Source organism: Fusarium sambucinum, chromosome IV (assembly GCF_050947815.1).
Source record: "Fusarium sambucinum isolate potato_lamoka chromosome IV, whole genome shotgun sequence".
NCBI classification, from domain to species: Eukaryota; Fungi; Ascomycota; class Sordariomycetes; order Hypocreales; family Nectriaceae; genus Fusarium; species Fusarium sambucinum.
In genome coordinates, this window is record NC_139291.1 from 3,113,413 (window position 1) to 3,133,464 (window position 20,052).

At 47.0% G+C, this 20,052-nt stretch overlaps 9 protein-coding genes across 9 annotated transcripts; 4 read left to right on the plus strand and 5 right to left on the minus strand.

Moving 5' to 3' along the window:
• Position 1: 1 nt before the first annotated feature.
• On the minus strand, positions 2 to 2,149 carry FSST1_001037 (exocyst subunit EXO84; the record flags this gene model as incomplete). The annotated part of the gene is made up of 3 exons (XM_083224282.1): positions 2 to 356; positions 410 to 1,905; positions 1,961 to 2,149. The coding sequence occupies 3 exons, from the start codon at positions 2,147 to 2,149 to the stop codon at positions 2 to 4; spliced, it is 2,040 nt and encodes a 679-aa protein (XP_083091219.1).
• Positions 2,150 to 3,171: 1,022 nt separating this feature from the next.
• FSST1_001038 (TOM complex receptor protein TOM20) lies at positions 3,172 to 3,903 on the plus strand (the record flags this gene model as incomplete). Its single annotated transcript, XM_083224293.1, has 4 exons — positions 3,172 to 3,232; positions 3,329 to 3,574; positions 3,631 to 3,731; positions 3,787 to 3,903. 4 exons carry the CDS (start codon positions 3,172 to 3,174, stop codon positions 3,901 to 3,903), a joined length of 525 nt encoding a protein of 174 aa, XP_083091220.1.
• Positions 3,904 to 4,458: 555 nt separating this feature from the next.
• FSST1_001039 (protein TYW1) lies at positions 4,459 to 6,863 on the minus strand (the record flags this gene model as incomplete). The annotated part of the gene is made up of 2 exons (XM_083224304.1): positions 4,459 to 6,752; positions 6,812 to 6,863. 2 exons carry the CDS (start codon positions 6,861 to 6,863, stop codon positions 4,459 to 4,461), a joined length of 2,346 nt encoding a protein of 781 aa, XP_083091221.1.
• A 461-nt stretch (positions 6,864 to 7,324) lies between these two features.
• On the minus strand, positions 7,325 to 8,732 carry FSST1_001040 (voltage-dependent anion channel; the record flags this gene model as incomplete). Its single annotated transcript, XM_083224314.1, has 4 exons — positions 7,325 to 7,471; positions 7,522 to 8,237; positions 8,288 to 8,526; positions 8,593 to 8,732. The coding sequence occupies 4 exons, from the start codon at positions 8,730 to 8,732 to the stop codon at positions 7,325 to 7,327; spliced, it is 1,242 nt and encodes a 413-aa protein (XP_083091222.1).
• A 1,011-nt stretch (positions 8,733 to 9,743) lies between these two features.
• FSST1_001041 (RmlC-like cupin domain-containing protein) lies at positions 9,744 to 10,523 on the plus strand (the record flags this gene model as incomplete). Its single annotated transcript, XM_083224325.1, has 3 exons — positions 9,744 to 10,028; positions 10,092 to 10,344; positions 10,402 to 10,523. The coding sequence occupies 3 exons, from the start codon at positions 9,744 to 9,746 to the stop codon at positions 10,521 to 10,523; spliced, it is 660 nt and encodes a 219-aa protein (XP_083091223.1).
• Positions 10,524 to 11,887: 1,364 nt separating this feature from the next.
• On the plus strand, positions 11,888 to 12,994 carry FSST1_001042 (glycosyl hydrolase; the record flags this gene model as incomplete). The annotated part of the gene is made up of 3 exons (XM_083224336.1): positions 11,888 to 12,173; positions 12,230 to 12,347; positions 12,400 to 12,994. 3 exons carry the CDS (start codon positions 11,888 to 11,890, stop codon positions 12,992 to 12,994), a joined length of 999 nt encoding a protein of 332 aa, XP_083091224.1.
• Positions 12,995 to 13,640: 646 nt separating this feature from the next.
• On the plus strand, positions 13,641 to 15,851 carry FSST1_001043 (Zn(II)2Cys6 transcription factor domain-containing protein; the record flags this gene model as incomplete). The annotated part of the gene is made up of 6 exons (XM_083224348.1): positions 13,641 to 13,933; positions 13,989 to 14,312; positions 14,362 to 14,635; positions 14,704 to 14,873; positions 14,933 to 15,159; positions 15,217 to 15,851. 6 exons carry the CDS (start codon positions 13,641 to 13,643, stop codon positions 15,849 to 15,851), a joined length of 1,923 nt encoding a protein of 640 aa, XP_083091225.1.
• Positions 15,852 to 15,981: 130 nt separating this feature from the next.
• Positions 15,982 to 17,343, minus strand: FSST1_001044 (G-protein coupled receptor; the record flags this gene model as incomplete). The annotated part of the gene is made up of 2 exons (XM_083224359.1): positions 15,982 to 17,135; positions 17,187 to 17,343. The coding sequence occupies 2 exons, from the start codon at positions 17,341 to 17,343 to the stop codon at positions 15,982 to 15,984; spliced, it is 1,311 nt and encodes a 436-aa protein (XP_083091226.1).
• An 891-nt stretch (positions 17,344 to 18,234) lies between these two features.
• FSST1_001045 (Alpha/Beta hydrolase protein) lies at positions 18,235 to 19,950 on the minus strand (the record flags this gene model as incomplete). The annotated part of the gene is made up of 3 exons (XM_083224370.1): positions 18,235 to 19,119; positions 19,170 to 19,557; positions 19,610 to 19,950. The coding sequence occupies 3 exons, from the start codon at positions 19,948 to 19,950 to the stop codon at positions 18,235 to 18,237; spliced, it is 1,614 nt and encodes a 537-aa protein (XP_083091227.1).
• Positions 19,951 to 20,052: the final 102 nt, after the last annotated feature.

A 20,052-nucleotide genomic window follows, 5' to 3' on the forward strand; every position in this document is an offset into this window, starting at 1 on the left:
TTTACGACAACCCCAATCCCACGGAGGGTCCCTGATCAATTGGCTCATAGATCATCAGGTTCTTTCCGACCAGGTTCTCAAAGTCCAACCCAACTTCAGATAACAGCTTAGAATGCTCCTTTGCTCTTTCCATACACTGCGTCCAGACATGTCCTCTAGGCTCCGTACTACTAAGCTGGCGTGCTAGGATAACGTTGAATGCGTCAACTTCCTCCTTTGCCCACTTGACGCACACACTCATCATTGGTGGTGGGAAGCACGACTGGAAACATTGCACTGTGTTGTGAATGACCATAAAGTACACAAATGAGAGTTCCCAGATGTATAGATGCAAATCTCCCTGAAATATGCATTGTCTATGATTGTGTCAGTAATTATAACAAAGGCGAAGTAATCCAAATCTACTCACCTGGTTCGTTTGTGGATTGTGCCGCTTCTCGCCGCCAGATACGACTCGCGGGCGCTGTCTTCAAAGCCCAGCCTCGTCAACCAGCTGACGTTGCGTCTTGTCTTTGTATTGTTATCGTGTGTCATTTCAAGTTCCCGAACAATCATGTTGGCAAGTCTGACAGATCGTTCGTTTACTTTAAAGTTGATAAAGTCTTGAGCGATTGCATGGTTCTTCAACCCGCGAGCAATTGCTTTGAGCTTCTCGACGCGGACTACAGCGTCCTCGAATCTTTGCATCGCAACGTCGATATCAAGATCATCCATCTCGCTTTCGACCCAACGCAGATTTTGTTGCTTGCCATCCACCTCAATGAGCATATCCTTGATATCCGATAGGGTCGCAAGAAGCTCCGTCTTTTGAAGAAGACCCGGATCTCGAGAAGCAAAGTAGTTGATTGTCTCACGTGCCTTGTTGTTGGCCTCCATTTCTGATCGGAGACCTTTACGCAGCTGTTCTATAGCCTTGCGCACATTGAGGAGCAGCTGTTTCTTTTCGGGGTCTTGGGGTTTCTCCGTCCGATAGATAAAAGATTCCTGACCAACACCTCGCACCATGATAGCGTCTGCAAGCTTATTGCGTCCACTGTTTGATGATTCTCCAGTGCTCGACATATCCACCACTTCTACATCCAACAAGGGCCAGCAGCGGTCCGCCACCAACTTCATCATAGGCCCTCGTGCATCTGCGCCAGGCGCATCTGCCTTTCGCTTCTTACGCGACGCGATAAGAAGGTGGTCGTTAAGCAAAAAGATCTGCATTGCTCTGCGTGACTTGTATGTGGCATTGTCGAGCTCAATCCAAGGGCCTGCGTCTTGCACAACATGCCGTCCTGCCGCATTAGGGAGGAATTTTTGCGATCCTTCGACACCCTTGTACAGGGCCTGCATTTGCGAATTCCACATTGCACTTCTGTCAGCGATAGAAGTGCGCCTATCTCTTCTGCTGCTGATTCCAGGGGCAACCCCCAGATCACTAGGCATAGGCTCATCGCTCTTGGCTGCAGCAGCTCTCATGGCGGTTGTGTTTACCTTGAGCTCTGACATGAAGTTCTTCAGGTTCCTCATCTCACTCTTGAGCTTCTCAGCTTCCTTGCTGATTTTGATAAACTGTGTTCTGTTCTGCATGACGCTCTGTTGCAGATCCGTTCCCACACGTGTTTTGACTTGGCGCAACGACTCTTCGAATTCGCGAATTTGATCCTCGGTAGCGTCGCTTAAAGCAGCTTGAACATACCGATCTGGCTTCAGCTTGGGATCGCGCAGGCCCTTGATGTCGATGACTGGAGCAACACCAGGTCCTGAGCGCGATGGAGGCTTCCTGGCAGCGGCGACGGTCTCCCTCGGTTCGTAATTACCCAGAGAGGGCATCTGCGGTATCGGGGGTGCTCCGCCATTGGAGATAGAGGATGGCTGGTTAAATCGTGTCGAATATCGTCGCTTTACTAGATCCGAAGTCTATGTAGCAAGGTGAGTACAAGGGAATCGGAGACGGCTCTTGGATCGTATTCACCTTTCCACCAGCCATGGGAGGAGGACGTGGGCGAGGTCGAGCTGAAGCTTGACTAGGGTCTGCATCTGGGAGAGGCGGTCTGTTAGAATCATCTTGAGCAATCGGCCCCGAAATCTGACGAGGCGCGCTGATAGTTGGCCTCTTCTTCCTCCTGCCGCTACGAAGCGATATCTTATTGCGATCCTCCATGTTGAGTGAGTATTGAAGCTAGGTAACCACGTTCGGCGGCAATTGGAGGAAAGGAGCAATCGGTAGATAGATGCCGTCAAGTCGGTGATTTTTGAATTTATACGATAACGTGCAACGATGTCTCAAGTCAAAACAAAATACTGACTGGTCTGGCCTCTGGAGCCAGCCGAGCTCTATCATGAGGTACGTGTAATGGTTGGGTCTTGGAGCTCCAGTGAAGCAGCCACTGGAATGGGTTCCATGCATCAGGAGGTGGGGGTACGTACCCAGCCTCTTCTCAGCCGCGTTGGGTGTGCTAGACATGCTAACATGTTATCTAGTGTGTTATCACATTCGATAAGCCGTGATTGGACATATCGTGTTACTGTATAAGCGAATTGAGGTTCTGGATAGACTTATACGGTATGGCAGTCAAAGATTTAGAAAGGTTGCCAAGTTTCTAATATCGTTTTTAGTTCGTTCCCCCAGGATTCTGTTGTCATGTATCTATCAACGGAACATTAATGAGTTTTGGAGAACAATGACAAAATACCTTATGCTACCTACGCTACGTCAGACCAAGATTTCAACAGCATTTTATAACAAGAGCTGGTACAATCGGTACTTACAGTAGGTAGTTATAGTCATAGAATAGTTGTTCAAGCATATTCTTGATTGACCTTTATATGACTGGCAGGTAGGCTAAATACTATCTGATCTCATCACAGTTCGGATATATTGCACCCCACTTGCCAGGGAAGCTCCCACTCTCCGAAAAGGGCTTAGCTCCACATCATGTGCTCCGTTGCTAAAAAATTAGGAAAGCAAGCGACGCCTGAAAGCTTGCTGCTGCTCTTGACGCTCGAGAAAGTGAACTCATCTAATTGACGTCGTAATATTCTCCGTCACTCGGTCTCCGACATCGCCAAACAATCTCTCGAGTCCCGAGTTTGCCCATTGTAATAGTGCTGTGGGAGTGTCTTTGGACTTTTGTTGACTGCGCTCCAATCTTCCCGCCTCCGCATCACTATCCCGCTTCAAAAATGGTTCAGACTTCAGTTTTGGTGACGGCATCCGTCGCTACCGCCGCCGCCGCCATTCTCGGTATGACCGCGCATTCACAACGCCCAGTAGCTATGGGATAGCGACATGCTATACACCACGGTTCACATTGGCTAATCATGGATACTTCTTGAGCAGGTTACGCCGCCTACTTCGACTACCAACGTCGAAACCAGGCCGAGTTCCGCCGAAACTTGAGGAGAAACGAGCGCAAGCAGGCCCGAGTCGCGAAGGAGGAGGCCGAGGCCTCTACTCAGCAACAACGCCAGAGCATCCGCTCCAGGGTTCAGGAGGCAAACGAGGACGGTTTCCCCTCTGGCGTTGAGGAGCGGGAAGCTTTCTTCAACGAGCAGGTTATGGCTGGAGAGATGCTTAGCCAGGATCGTGCGTGTACCCTTTCTTAAGAAGTTGTTTGCAAGATGCTGACTATTATTCACCAGCTTCCAAGGCTCTTGAGTCTGCTCTGGCCTTCTACAAGGGTCTCAAGGTCTACCCTGCTCCTAGCGATCTGATCCGAATTTATGACAGCACTGTTCCCAAGGTAAGACATATCAAAAGCTCCGTGTGTTTAGATGCATATTCTAACAAATTCACAGCCGATATTAGATATCCTCGCTGAGATGATCGCATACGACTCATCTCTTGATGTCAGAGCCTCCGCCGCTCCTGCCGGCATCAACCTCTCCGACATTCCCAACGTTGGTCTTGATTAAAGAGGTATAAGACCTATCCGAGTTTCCTCTCCGCTCTTGGCACATATATACCCAGACGTTGGAAATGGTTGAAATAATGCCCTCCCTAAAATCTGTACCATGGAAAGCTTGCATGGTGTCAAAGCTTTCCAAAGAAGAAATCTCTAATGGAGACCTGACGGCCTTCAATGTACTATAGTTTCGCTCTTTTCACTTCCATAGAGCTTTGTGTAAACAGATGTACGTTGAAACGAATGAGTTTAGGAACGACAATTGCTGGCAACGTTTCAGCAAAACATTATGAAGTTATATTCTTTTCTAATTCCCAAACCATGATTCCACACAAGCCTGCGTTAAAATCCATATAAAAACGACCTCCATTTCTCTGCCATAACTTCATAAAAGCAAAGCACCAACCCTGCACGTGAAATGCGTGAGGGACTTGATGCTCGAAGATTGTTTGAGCCTACCTAGTTGGAGATTATGTTTGCTTCCAGCGAGAAAATTGGTTGCATATAGCATTGTAGGTCGAAAATTCAAACTTGACTTGTAATTAAAACATTTTTATTGAGAGAATTATGATGCTTCAATCTTTCGTCCCTTTCTGTCTACTCGGTCATCACGAGGATCGAAACCTCCGTTACCCCACAAAGCCCACTCGGGAGTTGGCGCCCCCATGTATTCCTCTGGGGTAAAGTTTCCAGGTCCACGCTCCTCGAGAAGTTCAAAGAACTTCTTGTAGTCGATCAAAGTGTGCCACTTTTCATCGACATAAAATCTCTCGCTAGCCAAGAGAATACAGCAGCTGTGAGCATGCTCAGCAGCAATGCCGTACTTTAGCCCCTTTTCCTTCAACCGTTTCTCGAGAGCCTTGACAAAGTCGCAAACCTCCCAGTAAAAGGGAACATTAGACATGCTCAGGCCGGCATTCGATGAGGTTGATGTGCCGCAGTATGTCACGCCTTTGACTTCGACGAAGCATGGCAAACCTTGTTCCACGAGTCGCGCGTATCCCTCGGCCTCCTCCTCAACGTTGAAACCCTTGACGAGCGTCAACCGAAACACGGTTCGGTGGCTGAAGCGCTTTTCGCGAAGAATGTCAAGGCAGCGGTTGAAGCGTTCCCAGAAGTCTCTGTGGAGAGGTCTGTCAATTCTCCGTAGTGATTCCTTATCAGCTGCATCAATAGATACGTATAGCTGAGTTACGGCTTTGAGATCGGCAAGTTGGTCAGGATGCTGAGCATTGCAGACAAGGAAAGAGGAAATGCGTTCGGCATGCAACATGCCGAGAAATTCGTTGATGTAGGGGTAGAAGATGGGTTCTCCGACAAGCGATAGAGCGCAGTGTCTGATCTGCATAGCTTCGGCGAATCGCTCAGCTCGCACACCAGGCATGCCACGCAGCATTTTGATCTTCTTGTAATGGTTCATTTTGACGCCGTCAAAGATGAGATCAGGAGGGTCCACAACCCATCGCCATGTTGTTCCAACTGGGTTTGTGCCGTGGCGCCAACAGAAGACACACTTGTTCGAGCAGGAGAGCGAAGGGGTTGTTTCCATACATTGATGACTCGCAATACCGTAGAATGACCATTTGTAGCAGGAGCCGCGTCCACGAAGAGCTGATTTTGTCCATCGACATGTCTTGACCCCTGAGTGAGATCCGACAATGGCGTAACCTTGTTTGGTGAGTGCTTTATATGTAGGCGATTCCTCGGCAACCATCTTTTTGGGTCCTTGGGGGACTGCTTTTTTTGTTGAAGACCCATAGTTGGTGAAATCAACAGCGAGAGGGGCTTTCTGAACGGTTGAACCATCATCCTTTCGAATCATGCGTCCAAGATCCTCGACATCGTCCAGATCCCTTCCACCCTTTGTCTTTTTATCGGTAGCGTCGTCTTCAATGATGACTTCGCCATCATCTTCGTCTTCAGCAATGTCCTCGACATCACTTTCGTCGGCTGCCCCACTGCCAGGAAGTCCTTCTCCCAAGTTTCCGGTGCGAGCGACATATTCGATAACTTCTTCGACACCCTGGGCCCATTCCTGCAGACGTTCTTCGTGATCACTTTGCATATCACCCATTCCAACCGGGTAAGCTCTCTTGCGACCAGTAAGCTTAGCCATCCATTTGTCGACTTCCTTGGCTTGAAAACAGAAACCATCCGCTTCGGTAGGCCAATTCTCCTTGTCGCCGAATCCGAAAACCGAGTAACCTAGAATACTGGATAGAGGCGCCGTGTCAATTCGGAAGTCATGGTGGGTCTCCTGGAGATGCTCCAGGAAGGTGTCGTTGATGGTGTCGATATTGTAGCTAGGGATCAGAAAGAGGTAGAAGACGTCGGCATCACCTTGTGCCTTGTAGGGAGTGAGGAAGTAATCATCGAAATCAATCTCGGTAAGATCTAGAGTTTCGGGCTTAAGGAATTGTCGACCTGACTGCTTGGAAAGCTCGCCCAACTTTCCTCCCAGCTTTTCAACGTATTCTTGCGCAATCTTGGCCGTTTTGGTCGTAACGGAACAAAAGAAGATGAGAGGCAGGACAGATCGAGTAAGATCTTTTTCTTCCTCCGTTTTCTTTGATGGTTTTCTGGCTAACCCACCCTTGATTCGTCGGGGTCCCTGAGTTTTGGCATTCTTTTTCTCCTCGACGGGCTCGATGGTGGGGGTCTTTTCTTCAATTTGAACTTGTTCAACCTTGACTTCTTCGACTACGACCTTTGGCTTGGCAGGTTCTTCGTAAGCCTTCTTGAAAGCAACTACCTCTGTCTTTTGACCATTGAACTGGAAGTAAATTCGAACAGCGACGAGAATGATACAAGTGGCAAAGAGGATAGGCGTTCGGTGGAGGTGCCAGACATCGACCAATTCTATTAAGAGCTCAGTCAGCAGCACGTTTTGCGACATGGGAATAACTAGAAGAGCTTACCATCGACAAACGAGTCGAGGCGCGAAGGCGACGAGTGATTTGACCAATCCATGGTGACGATCAGCCTTCAGCCAAACTGTCACTTAAGATTTTGGCAAAAATGAATTGAGTAAGTTGGCTAAGAACAATCACACAAGCACACAATTAATTGATAAGATTTCAACCTGGGAAAAATTGCCCCGCGCCTCCGCAATCACGACGGGCAAGACTTTTAGTGGGGCCTTGAGCAACCTTGTACAGTGCCCCTCGCCAATCGAGGGGCAGCCATTTGATAGCGTTCAAGTAATGGCATATGAACGTAGGTAACCTAGGATTATTGGCAAGATCATCTATATAAATGTAAACATAAACATAACCATTTTGTATTGATATTTTCCCTCATCAGTATATTAGTTTTCGATTCCTAAAAATAAATTTGCCTCGGCAACTCCCTCCCATTGATAGGTGCTGCTTGTTTTACTTTTCCAAAACTTTATATATCCAAGTCATAGCTAGAACCGAGGAAGGTATTCTCTAGACTCTTCTATCTGATCCAGCAGCTTGTGACTTGTCTCGAAGGTCCTTCAAGCAAGGCGCATGAAACATTTCTCCTGTGATAGCAAGCTTAAGAGTTCTTGTCGCGACAACAACCCATAGTAAGACCACCGCGAGTGAGATGATCTGCCACAAAGTTAGCATTTTATCCTAAAGAAAGAACCATGTCACGTTACCATCGTAGCAACCTTGAAGAAATCGCTATCAAGGTTCTCCGCTAGAGCATTGGAGCACGTTGCCAACACACCGAGTGGAAACGTATAACCCCAAGCTCCCAAATTGCGTGGTACATTTGGCATCATGGCGATACTGATAAGTGCGAAGGACAGCCACACAAGTGCGAACCCCCACATCACAATACCAAAGAAGACTCCCAGAACGTACAGAATCTCGCCAGCTCGCACAGCAACTTCGCCAAAGGCATTGCTCTTTGGAATCACATGCATGGCCACCTTTCCAAGCTGCTGGATTCCGAATCCTCCTTGTCCAAGAGGTCCTATCGGTAGGAAGACGCTGACAATAACCTCCTTGGGGGGGATAGAATGGATCGTGAGTCGATGGAAATATAGCGCCAGCACAATAGCCGAGAACGATTCTCCTATTCCCCAAAGTACATAGGAGGCTATCACAGTCGTCAGAGCGTGGTGGTGGTTGGGGAGCTCCTCTGCAACTATGCCGCCCGTTGCGGCTGCAACGACAGCCGGTACAATTGGTAGCAGCAGAGCCGCAGTGATATTTTCGAGGCCAGGACGGTGGCGGTGCATGACTATAAAGGGCATGCTGACGCAAGTAGCGATGGAAACCCAAACGTCGAACCACCATAAGCTCCAAGCTAGATAGACAACCCAGTCACCCCAGTGCTTACAGCTGAACACCATCATATTTATGATAGCTGCACAAACGTCAGCAATTATCAAGCCAGTTCTGCTGGACGAAACTCACTCGCAAGCCCCATAGGAAAGCAGCCAAGGAACAGGGACTGGCCGGGATGCGAGATCATGGCAGACCAGATGGTTGGGTATAATGTGTATCGAGCGATGGACAAGGCAGTAAAGACAGTGAAGAGAACGACATTAAGCCCAAAGAAGATATACGACATATACTGAAGCCATATCGCATTGTATGGAAGGTTATGTAGCAGTATGGACACGATACCAGTGCCCATATTGACTGCAAACCATCTTTGTAATTCGTGTCAGTGACTCTTGTATTAACGAATCAGCTATTGTGTTAGGGATCGTACTTACGAAGGCGTGAAGTTGCGAATGACCCTCCTCCATCCAGTTTCCTCTTTACATGGCAGAGTTGACTCGCATGGTTTCGGAATAGAGCCGTTACAGGCCGCTTGAACTGTACCCGTGGAAGTTGTCGAGTTACAGTCAGGCATACTGAAAGTACAAGTGCGTACTGGGCAACGTGTGACGTGAGCTGCTGATCGATGACTATCTGCCAGACGCTAAACAGGGTTTCGACGAATGTCCGTTTCAAGAGTCTAAATTGTAAGAAAGAGTAAAGGTGATGTGAAACTTCAAACGACGATATATATATGGATGCTCAATTACTTGATGAGCTGGGTTGTACATTTGACATGAATGACAGAATTGGTAGAATATCAAGAAGTGAAAGAAAAAGGCTTTACTAATATTCTCGGAGCAAACCAAAAAGAAGCCCGTGAGCGCCGTAGAGGTCATGGCTAGCGACCTATTCTGTTAGCACCGAGATCCGCTAATCGCCTCCTCTGAATAATGCCAAGCTCGGGCCACATCCTCAGCCGGTAGTGGCTTGTGGGCGGTAGATGTCACAGTGGGTATACCGCCATATGTCAGTTCCATGGGATGGAATTGCGTGCTCAGAAACTTGCTAATTTCAAAATTATATTGTTTTCGAAGACTAAAGGCTATATAAAAACTTCTAACCTTGAACCATCACAATAATCAGCTTTACCCATATCCCTGGAAATGATCAGACTCTAATCTCTTTGTTGGTCACCGCGAGTCGTATACCGCAAGATGGATGCTCAAGAACCTCGGGAGGTTTTAGCGTCGTTGCACCCAACCAGTACCCTGAAATCAGCTCGCAGGACCAGCATTGGATCGCCGACTCAAAGCTCGCCGACTAAACCCAGCTCAGTCGGCCTCTTCCGCCCGTGAGATGATGTCGATAGTGATCCACGGCCCACACCAAGATGCGGTGATACAATCTGCCGTCTTGTCAAAGCCCGGATCTGACCCATGGCAATCAAGCATGGATGGCCACAGACGTAGTGAGCCCCCGCCCAGCGGTCAGGTAATAAGGAGTCGTGTTGTCTTCCTGTCAGATACCCCTTTACCTTTGAACAATTCTGAGCGAAAGAACATCAGCTATTAGTACTCAAACGTAACATCAATCATAAGCAAGCATGGCCATCGGGATCTTCTCCAACTCTGCAATCATTGACCACAGTGGGATTCCCAATGTTGGTCCCTGCCAGCGTAATCGATTCGAAGAACTCGTAGTCCGCCTAAGGGACGCCCTTGGCCCATCATCAGGCTTGACTTCGGAAGATGTGGACGTTGATTATCTCCAACAAATGATGGAGGGCTATGATAGCTCCGATAACCAATGGGGTCGGTATGCTTTTGGCGATAGTAGCAGAGGCTATACCCGCAACCTCGTCGACGAGGGAAACGGCAAGAGTAATCTGGTAAGAGATCATCCAGTCCAACTTTGGCCAGTGGAAATAGAACTGACGCCTGGCCTTGCATAGCTTGTCCTCGTTTGGTCTCCAGGAAAAGGGTCACCTATCCACGATCATGGAAAGGCGCACTGCTTGATGAAGATTCTCCGCGGCGATCTGACCGAGACTCGATACGCTTTCCCGGAAAATAATCAAGAGGAGGGGCCGATGAAAGTCATAGCCGAGGCGACATACAAGTCGGGCGAAGTGGCATATATGAGTGATGACCTTGGTCTGCACCGTGTCTCGAATCGTGGCAGAGACTTTGCTGTCTCCTTGCATTGTAGGCAATTGCCCAAACCACGACACTTGTCGCTATAACTAACATGCAACTTTGCAGTATACACTCCTCCAAATGTAGCCAAGAAAGGGTGCCATATCTTCGATGAGAATACAGGACGAAAGAGCCATGTGCCGGGCTGTCACTACTACTCAGCGTATGGGCGGCTGCTCAAGGAGTAGTTGATAAGGGTACGGCTTGAATAGCCAGATCCGTTATGAGAAACGACCTTGACTTGATGTTGTCTGCTGGTGCTTCATCAAGATTATTTCTGAGTAGCCCGGTAATGATAGTTGGCATGAGGGAGAGCATCTTTAGTTAGCAGGCATTTGCGGTATTAGTATAGCGTGGTATAGCATAATCTAGGATGTACAGCCTTGAACTTGACGAGACCCGCATTCATCGAAAGAATGAATAATGAATGGCAATAGTGCATGATTGTTATTATGAAGGAGGAAGAGTCAATTGACTGACTGACCGTTTACTGTTGTCCTGTATTGCTCTTGCCAAAGAATGAGCACGCAATCCACGCTTTGTCCCAGAATGGCAATTGGGTCTAAACTCGCCATACCGAGCCGTCCCGACAGCCGATTACACCATTTGACAATGACTTCCAGGCCAGGAATTATATCATATAAAGAAGGAATTATCAAAAGACAGATGATCTAAACTGCTCATATAATTAGTAAGTGAAATACACCACTTGGTAGCGAAAGAAATAGCTGATGCTCGCTTGTCCCGACAACCGAATATTTTGACATGACCGGATCCTGTAATTATACATGTGTCGCCTTCAATGCCGTGTATAGACTTTTGGTAGCCAACCAATCAAGATACTTCTTATAGGATCAATCATTCGAGAGTTCCATTTGCTTGCTTCACAACAACAGCTAGAGCTACCTAGTTATTCATGTGAGCCTCCACTGCTATTGGTCTCTTCAGGCCTTTTGTTATTGGAGCAGGATACCACTTGACAAACCGTACCTTGATACAACTCGAACGCTAGTAGTTCTTGATGTACCTTCCTAATTCTGTATCTTCAAGGCTTTTAGCTCATACTGCTTTGCACGCTCAAAGTCATGAAATGTTCTGTGCTCAACCCCTCATCAACTTATGCGCCGTCACGTTACTGGAGCGCTTCAGCATCGGCAAGGGTGCCTAGATCCAGGTTCAGAGATCTACCATTAAACTATGTATCAAACTATTGTCTTGAGCCGACTGATTGGATTGAAACTGAAGTTCAAAACATGGCCTGTTCAAATCCCCAGGCTGAGTGTGTGAGGGGAGGCGGATTGATCGTCGTAACTGCAGGGAATTACATGCAACGAATTCGCAATAACATCGGATTGGAGTCTAAATATCGGCACCTCATCACTTTTGATGCTTGTAGCTCTTGCAAGGATCAATGCGAGATGATTAGTGGACAATTAAGTAGCTTGGTGGTTTTAGTCGATGAGCGGCCTACATAAATAGGGATCTAAGCCTCCGAAGCCATGCCTTCACTGATGCACTACAGTCCTCCTCTCTAAAGGTCATTCTTGTCAAAATGCGTGTCATCAAACTCTTGGCTACCGCCTTCTCCGTGTCTTTTGTTGAAGCTGTTCCGGCTCAGAAGCCTGCAGAAAAGGAATTCGTCGGGTATCTCATCTCGACCTTTAGTGACCCAACTCCGGAAGTCCAATGGCATCTTTCAGATGGCAAATCAGCATCAAGCTTCAACTTCCTGAACAGCGGTAAACCAGTCTTGACGAGTAACGTCGGTACCAAAGGCGTCAGGGATATTTTCCTCGCCGCAAACAGCAAGCGTTCCGAGTACTTTACCATTGCCACAGGTACGTCATTGAAACATGAAAATAGATATATTACTAATCTTTGGTATAATAAATAGACTTGGACATCAACGCCCCAGGTTTTTCTTGGGACTGGGCTACGCGGAATGGAAGTCGGGGCCTTGTTGTCTGGTCGTCGAAGGACCTTGTCAAATGGTCAAAGCCTTCACTAAGAATGTAAGTGATCAGGAACTGAGCTTAAGATAGAGATTGAACTAATTCCCAATAGTGTCGAGTCCCCTACTGCAGGCATGGCTTGGGCACCATCTGTGGTATGGGATGATGCTACCAATCAATACTATGTCTTCTGGGCATCGAGACACTATGCTTCTTCTGATACCGAACACAAAGGCGAAGCAACCCTGGACAAGATCCGGTTCGCCACAACCAAAGACTTTGTCAAATTCAGCGACCCCAAGGACTATCATGCTCCAAAAGACACCGGCCTGATTGACCAGGAGTTCCAGTACCTCGGCAAGCCAGGCCATTTTGTCCGTTTTCTCAAAAACGAAACCATCAATCAAGTATACCAAGAAAGCACAACAACTGGACTCTTTGGGACGTGGACTCGTGTACCAGGATATGTTCGACCTGAATCCCCGCTCGAAGGACCTGGCTCGTTCGCCGATCTTCGCACCCCCGGACTGTATCATTTGCTTCTTGACGACTATACCCAGTATGTTCCCTTTCAGACTTCTGACATTTTGTCTCCAACGTGGGAGAAGTCAGACTTTCCTAAATTTCCCAGGGGTTTAAAGCATGGCTCCGTGACCCCTCTTACCAAGAAAGAGTATGATGCGGTTGCTGCGAAGTATGGCAAATGAGTGGCTTACCTGTCTGAATACCATGGGAGAGCCCAGTATTTTCCCATAACGAGTACCGCCTCCTAGCCAGTTGAATGATAGATGGACGTGCAAGAGCGGGAACGAGATATGATAGTACGCTTGAACGACTTTTTTGCTTGTGTCGCTGAACTCTTGGACAACTTCAAAAACTCAGTATCTTGATCCCGATTAAGACGAATCAGTTCTCATCATCATATTAGTCGCATGTTTTCCCCAGGTGTCCACTTTCATTCTGATGATTGACGTTATGTGTCCGGCGATGACCGTGAGCTTCAGAAGTTAAGGTGCCCGTTCTTCAATGGGACTCACTAACCTAAACTACAAGGTATATATACCTAGACTATCAGCGCCTGGAGCGCTATAGGTACCTAGCTATTGAGCCAACTAGGTATGCTCTTGATGTGCCACTGCGCACACAACACGGAAAAATTACCTAGAGTCTAATTTATAATTATAATGTACATTTCTGCCATTGCTGCTGAGAGATATGATGGTGTGCTGTCTCTATGGACGACATGCAGTGCTGGTCAATACATGCTTACGTTAGCGGCCGGCGGTTTCCGACGGTGTGCGCGGTTTTCTCACTTTCACCAATTACTTCACTTCATTCACAGAAACTTGAGCAATGCCAGGCAAAAGAACACAAGATCAAAGCAATACTCCACAAGCACCCGCAGCCGATCAGGGTTCAAGTACGGCACCGCAAGGAGATACTGAGCCTACCAAAAAACGACGACGTCGAATCCTCTCCTGCGACGCTTGTCGAAGACTGAAGACAAGATGTGAAATCGAGTATGGCTCAGATACTTGCTCAAGATGTCGAAATCTGAGGATTACCTGCTTGAAAAGCGACGATCTAGAAAAGCCAAATGGGACTAACGAGACAAATGTAACTACACAGTCAGATCTCGTAAAAAGGTCATTCATTTTGTCTGCTCATGGAAACAATCACTGTTAGTTAACTTTGCGTCAGTCTCCATCAAAAGGTTCTGAATCTTGAGAGCTCAATGCAAGATATGAAAGTACAATTGGCGAATCTTCTGTCTCAGCCTCAAAGAGGACAGTCACAGCCACAGATAGAACAGCAAAACATCTCACCTGCAGTATCAACCAATGATCGAGTCCTAGTTGACCAAGTCGAACCAGCTGACCAACACGTTCATGCTGCCCCGGCAGAAGTAATCAGAAGGGTGGCTTGTCAAGTGGTAGGGGACTATAGAAGAGCATTTCACACCAAAGAAGATGTTGTGTCGATAGGGATGCTAAGCTCTGCAACTGCAGACTCTCTAGTCAAAGCGTAAGGACAAAAGTCTGTCTCGTTGATTGCCGTGCTCATACTGTAACAGCTTTATAAAAAGACGTCGACATGTTCTTTTCATAGATAGTGAGAGCGATTTGGTCACAAGAGGGAATCTGATCCAGACCTCCCCATTTCTCCATGCAGTATGCTGCACGCATGAGATGAGATACACGCACCGGAATCAGCCAGATGGGTTGAAGCACAGACAAGTGTATGAGCACGTAAGGACAATGCTGGGACAGGTGATGCTCGCAAGTCCTTTGCACCTGGAAGAAATAACTGGTGTTCTTATAAGTTCGCTCTTTGCAGGGTCGCCATCTGTAAGACATCCATAGCCCCATGCTGTGTTTCAGTTTCGGGTTCACCGCATAGCTAACTGGATGTTCAGTTCGAGGCGGAATATGTTGATAGTTGGCTTTTGAGTGGACATTGTGCTCAGCAAGCCATGTTGTGCATCCAGTTTTCAGACATCATCAAGCGAAATAGTGCTGGCACTTCTACCATGCTCGATCTTCGTTCAATGCGACTCTGGGCCCATGTTTGCTTAGTGCACCTACAGTGAGTTTAGATCGTGATGACTCCTTGCTGACTTGGAGATTCTAACCCATTGAGAACAGTTGGTCAGCTACTACAGGACGGCCATCGATACTGCCGGGATCCTATCTAAGTCATTGCAGAAATCTGCTCAACTTTGAGCAGGCAACAATACGCGACGCTATGCTGTTCGCTGAGGTATCTCTATACTGTACGCTTCAGCAGGATGTTTGTGGAGAGCCTGACTTTGCCAGTGATGGCAGTTGTGAAAAATTCACACCATGGAAGCAGAAATGGGGGTATCTTCTTGGTGAGTGCCTTGGTTCGATCTTATGAAGAGTGAACACAAGTTACTAACTCTCACAAGAACTCCCTACAGGCCTGATACTGAATCTTAGTTATTGGATCGCAAACATGATCTTAGCTAAACGATCTCTTGATGAAATTGAAGCTCGTGCCTTGAGCGCTACCACATCCGCCTCCCCACAAACACCTCATGGAACCACGGCACAATTTCAAGGCATACCAACAAAAGATCTGCAAGATCAAGTTTACGAACTAAGTTTCCGAGTCACTTTAGCTTTCGTGGGGATCCCAAGCACAAGCTCGGGAGACCTGCCCGAGTTTCATTCCTTGTGTGTCGCCTACTCCATGCTCATTCTCTGTCAGTACGATGAGTTGCCTTCTTCGATATCCCACAATGAACTCTGCTCTGCCTTGAACGAAGTAAAGCGTCGCTGTAATGAATCGAATGCATATTCTGTGGCAGTTGAGTTCAGTGCTGAGAGGGCTTTAGAGAGGCTCAGAGCAGATACTCATTCCCTTGCCACGACAGAATCGGTGGGACAACAAGCACACTTCAATGGCCCTTCTAGTCACTCTCAGAACGCTGGAATCAACAGGACGAATGTGAATATCAATGAGACCGGGCTTGATAATCTCGACTTTTTTTTCAATGGCGGCTATCTGGATATTCTAGACATTGACAATTTCATTCTCTAATATGATTAATTGAGTAATAATACATACCTTACGATATTGGCCTGCATCAAGTATCAATTAAAGTACATTCATAAAAGGGTATATAGTGTCCTGCCTCCTTCCCAAGCTGGTTTAAATACATAAATATTCATCATCGCCCAAACCATTGCTTTATTCTCATAACCATAGGCGTCCAGTACAGTGTATCCAAACTGTCTCTCAAATAATGATTGAAGCCATATGTTGCTGCGTTAGCGAATCCAACAAACTGTGTCGAGGTATTCAAAGCAGCAATGGTTGTTTCTGAAACAGGCGTTCCCAGTGCTTCGAGCAATCTGTTGACAAGCCCCGGTGTCCATAGAAGAACGTACATGAACGGATAACCGTTCAATAACATCATTCTCTTGATTTCAACTTCAACATCGTGCGTTCCTCGACGCTGAGGGAATTCGCTGGCATTGGTTTGTAGAACGTTGGTACAAGCTTGTTGTGAAGAGTGTGGTTCTTGAAGAGGTTCAGTATTAGCAACTCGTGTATAAGCCAGATCTGATCCTCTTTTAGACGAAGTTGGCCGGTGGCGGACCGGCCCTCCTATTTCTTCACCATCGCTGGCTTTTCTCTCACCTTGAGTGTCCAATCCCGCATCGCGAATCTCTTCGATTTTGTCTCGCTGCAACGTGTTCCAAAAACTTCTTCTCTGGTCAAACATAGTTGGCGAATTAGGCACGATATTCGGCTGGAAGGCTCCAAAGGTGTCAAGTTCTAGGTTGTCTTCCCTTATAACCCGGAAGCCCATCTCTTTTGAGCCTTTGGAGAACACACTGTTGGTGTTGTGGGTTGAGTATGAGAGAGGCTGTCGTGTCTTTTTGCTCTGGGGGCCGAGATGTCGTCGCAGGTAGATCCAGATGTAGATATATATGACAATAGTTATGAAAATAATAAAGAAACGCCAGCCATGCGTCAATCCATATCGTAAATCGGATCGAGTCGATGATATCCAGCACCAATTACCACCAACAGGCTCCATCTCACCTACGATAGTCGGAATGAGACTTGTGATTAGTGGTATGATCCATATTGCACCACAAATGAGCGTCTTTCTTGTTTTCGACGTAGTTGGGATATACAAGTAGCGAGTGACTGTGAGGAGAGTGGTCACAGAGATTGCCAGCACCGAAAAGTCAGATGCTGATACTGATAGTTGACCGATAAATCCATTGATAACACATGGTGTTCCTGCTTTGAGCTGCCCAGTTTTGATAAATATGATTCCAGATACAGAGTTGTTGAGGGTATTGGTGAATTCTGTTACAAAGTTAGCCTCTCATGTGTCAAGGCATAAGATGCTCTACACACCAGCAACCATCAGATTCAAAACAAGTACGTGGCGGAAATTTTGAAGATGTCGACGATATATGGCAAAAGATACCAGGACGCAAGTTGTCGCTACACACGATAACAGGCTGCCCGCCAAGGTGACAGATGAAATTACCCTATCAACCTTTTCTGCCATAGTGGCCAGTTCTTGGGGTTCATAATAAGAACTTTAAGCAGACAAACAAACTTTAAAGAGAAAGGGCCGACCGAGTGTCAAGTTATATCTCCGTATTACTATGTAGTCTTCGTATATCTATCCGCAATGTAACCAGGGTGAGACCGGGGAGCCCAGTCCCCGAACTTTACTATGGGACTAGTCTCGGCATCCCCGTTGGGAACAACGTTTTCTTTTCTTCATCAAGAAGAGCAGAGTAACAGTTATATGATGTCAGAAGGAGCATCGCTTTTTCACAAAGGTTTATGTACCTGTTTTTAGAGGTGAAATCCTTCATGACTAACTTGACACCACGAACATTTCGGCTTTGTTGGAAGTCCGGTCAATGTATGTTTTCTAGTAACGGTCAAAATAGAGTTTAATGGTGCTACAAACTATGGCTAAGCGAGTTTGAGAAGGCTTGTCATTGCAGGGATAGCTTGGATGAATAGACATGGCCATAATCAATCAGAAGTCCGTCAACAAATCACAGCTTAACAACAAACTTTGCGAATCCCTTTCCCGGAGATCATGACTACTTTGAGCCCACCAGGCGGAGTTTGACGGAGTCGGTCCCCGGATATCTTGGGCGTCTAGCGTGGCCTTACAGGGCAATCCGAGTGTTGGGACGAATACGTAAGGAAATGAATTTGGGGTTCGTAATTCGTTTGAGGACTGAAACTGATGGTTTACTCCTGCGTGGCAAAATAGAAAGACTGTCTGTTTAGAATTGAGTCTGTTTTTCAACAGCAACTCCTCACTTCCTTTAATGATGCCATAGCAGCCTTGGTCAAATAGCTAGCAACATCGTCGTTATATTTTGTTTACTCTTGGAAATGCTGGGTTCTCCCCGCCTGGCTGTTCTTCGTCACCTTACCCATACAACTCCCTTGCAACCTCATAACTATTAATAAACTCAATTTGCTCTTTTCTCCAAATGTCGTCCTCTACCCAATTCTTGGTGGCATTTAAAACCATATTCTTGGGTTTTGACATGTTATACTTTGGCCACTTTGGCAGTTTACCCTTGCTTGATCCCCGTGGGTTGGGATCGAGGCTGTTGACAAATCGCACGTACGCTTGTCCAATATTGTGAGCGAGCTCAGCGTGACTATCAAATTCAGGGCTTGGGCCAAGAAGACCAGAGATATTTTGGAAGCTGAAAGCGACGTTGTCGAAATGCTTAACACCCTCCCATTCAGGTCTCCGGTACCACCTTTGGTCGAAGCGGTAGCTGTATACGGCCTCGTCTGACTCTGTGAATAATTCGGTCAACTTGCGGCGTCCAGATATCATGGCGATATCACCACCAATTGCACATGATCGTCGGCCTTGGTAATTGCCTACGGGCCGCGAGCAATTTGTGATGTGGTATGGTGGTTGGTGACAAGGATCATCGGGATAAAGCTCAAGCAACTTTCGAATCGTTGGAGCACTCAAGGCGTAGTTTCGCCATCGGAAAGCTTCGTGGAAGAGATCCTCTGTCGTATTGGCCGCTCCCACACAGAAGCCTTCGTCAGTATTGGCTCCAATTATGCTTGGTACGGAGACGAATTTCTTTTCCCGAATGAGTTGGCTTGGATATCCCTTGAGGAACGTGCCATCGATCAAAGGGTTCCAAGTCAAGGAAGGACGTGCTGCATATAATGCCTTCTCGTCGAGTCCTCGAAGACACGACAGTTGATCTTTCTTGTCCCAACAGCCGACTGTTCGCGTGAGGTTTTCAAAAGCCACGTTGTAGTAGCTTAGATCATGGATCTAGTCAAGAAGAATTAGTAAAGCTCAAACAGATAAGCCTGGTATCCTACCTGGGCACCTGTGATCCCGCCGCTCTCAAGAATAGCACCACGATACAGCTTCTCATCCTGGCCATCAAAACTGAACATCTGATAAGCAATAGACTGTGCTCCTGCACTCTCGCCCCACACAACAACTCGCTCTGGATCCCCCCCAAAGGCCTCAATGTTCTCTTGGATCCAGCGGAGAGCAAGCCTTTGATCCAAGAGGCCAGCATTGGCATTCCCTTCTTTGAGAAGGTTGAAATTTTGAAGAAATCCCCACATTCCAAGTCTATAGTTGAAACTGACGGCTAGAACAGGCTCTTTGATATCTTGGCTGACTTTGACGATTCCTGATAGATTATACTGAGGATCCGCTGAGCTACCGGCGTATAAACCGCCGCCATAAATCCAAACTCTGTGTCCAGTTAGTTTTGCCATATCAACATCATCTCTGGTGTAGCACTCACAGGACTGGGAGGAGCTTCTTGGGCTTCCCTGTTGGTCTAATGATGTTTATAGAAAGGCAATCTTCAGACATAGTCCAGTTCTGTGTGTATTGCATGCAACTGTCGCCGTATTCAGTGGCCGTGCGTTCTTCGTCAAAGGAAGTGCTCAGACTCTGTGGCCATTTGAACCTCAGGTTTCCTGTTGGTGGCTGAGCATAAGGGATTCCAAGAAATGCATCTTGGTTCCAACCGGGAAGATGTTTGCCGGCATAAGTTCCGTTCAAGGTACTGGCTTTTGGTGAAGCAGCACCGGTTATCTGGATAAAGATAGTCAAGAAAAGACCATGTAATATTGAGAGCATTTTGAACATCGCTATGACGGCTTATGGGAAAAGATTGAGATTAGATCCAGTCCCTGCAAAGTATTCCAACCCCGAGTTAGAGCGGTGGGCAGCACTTATAAG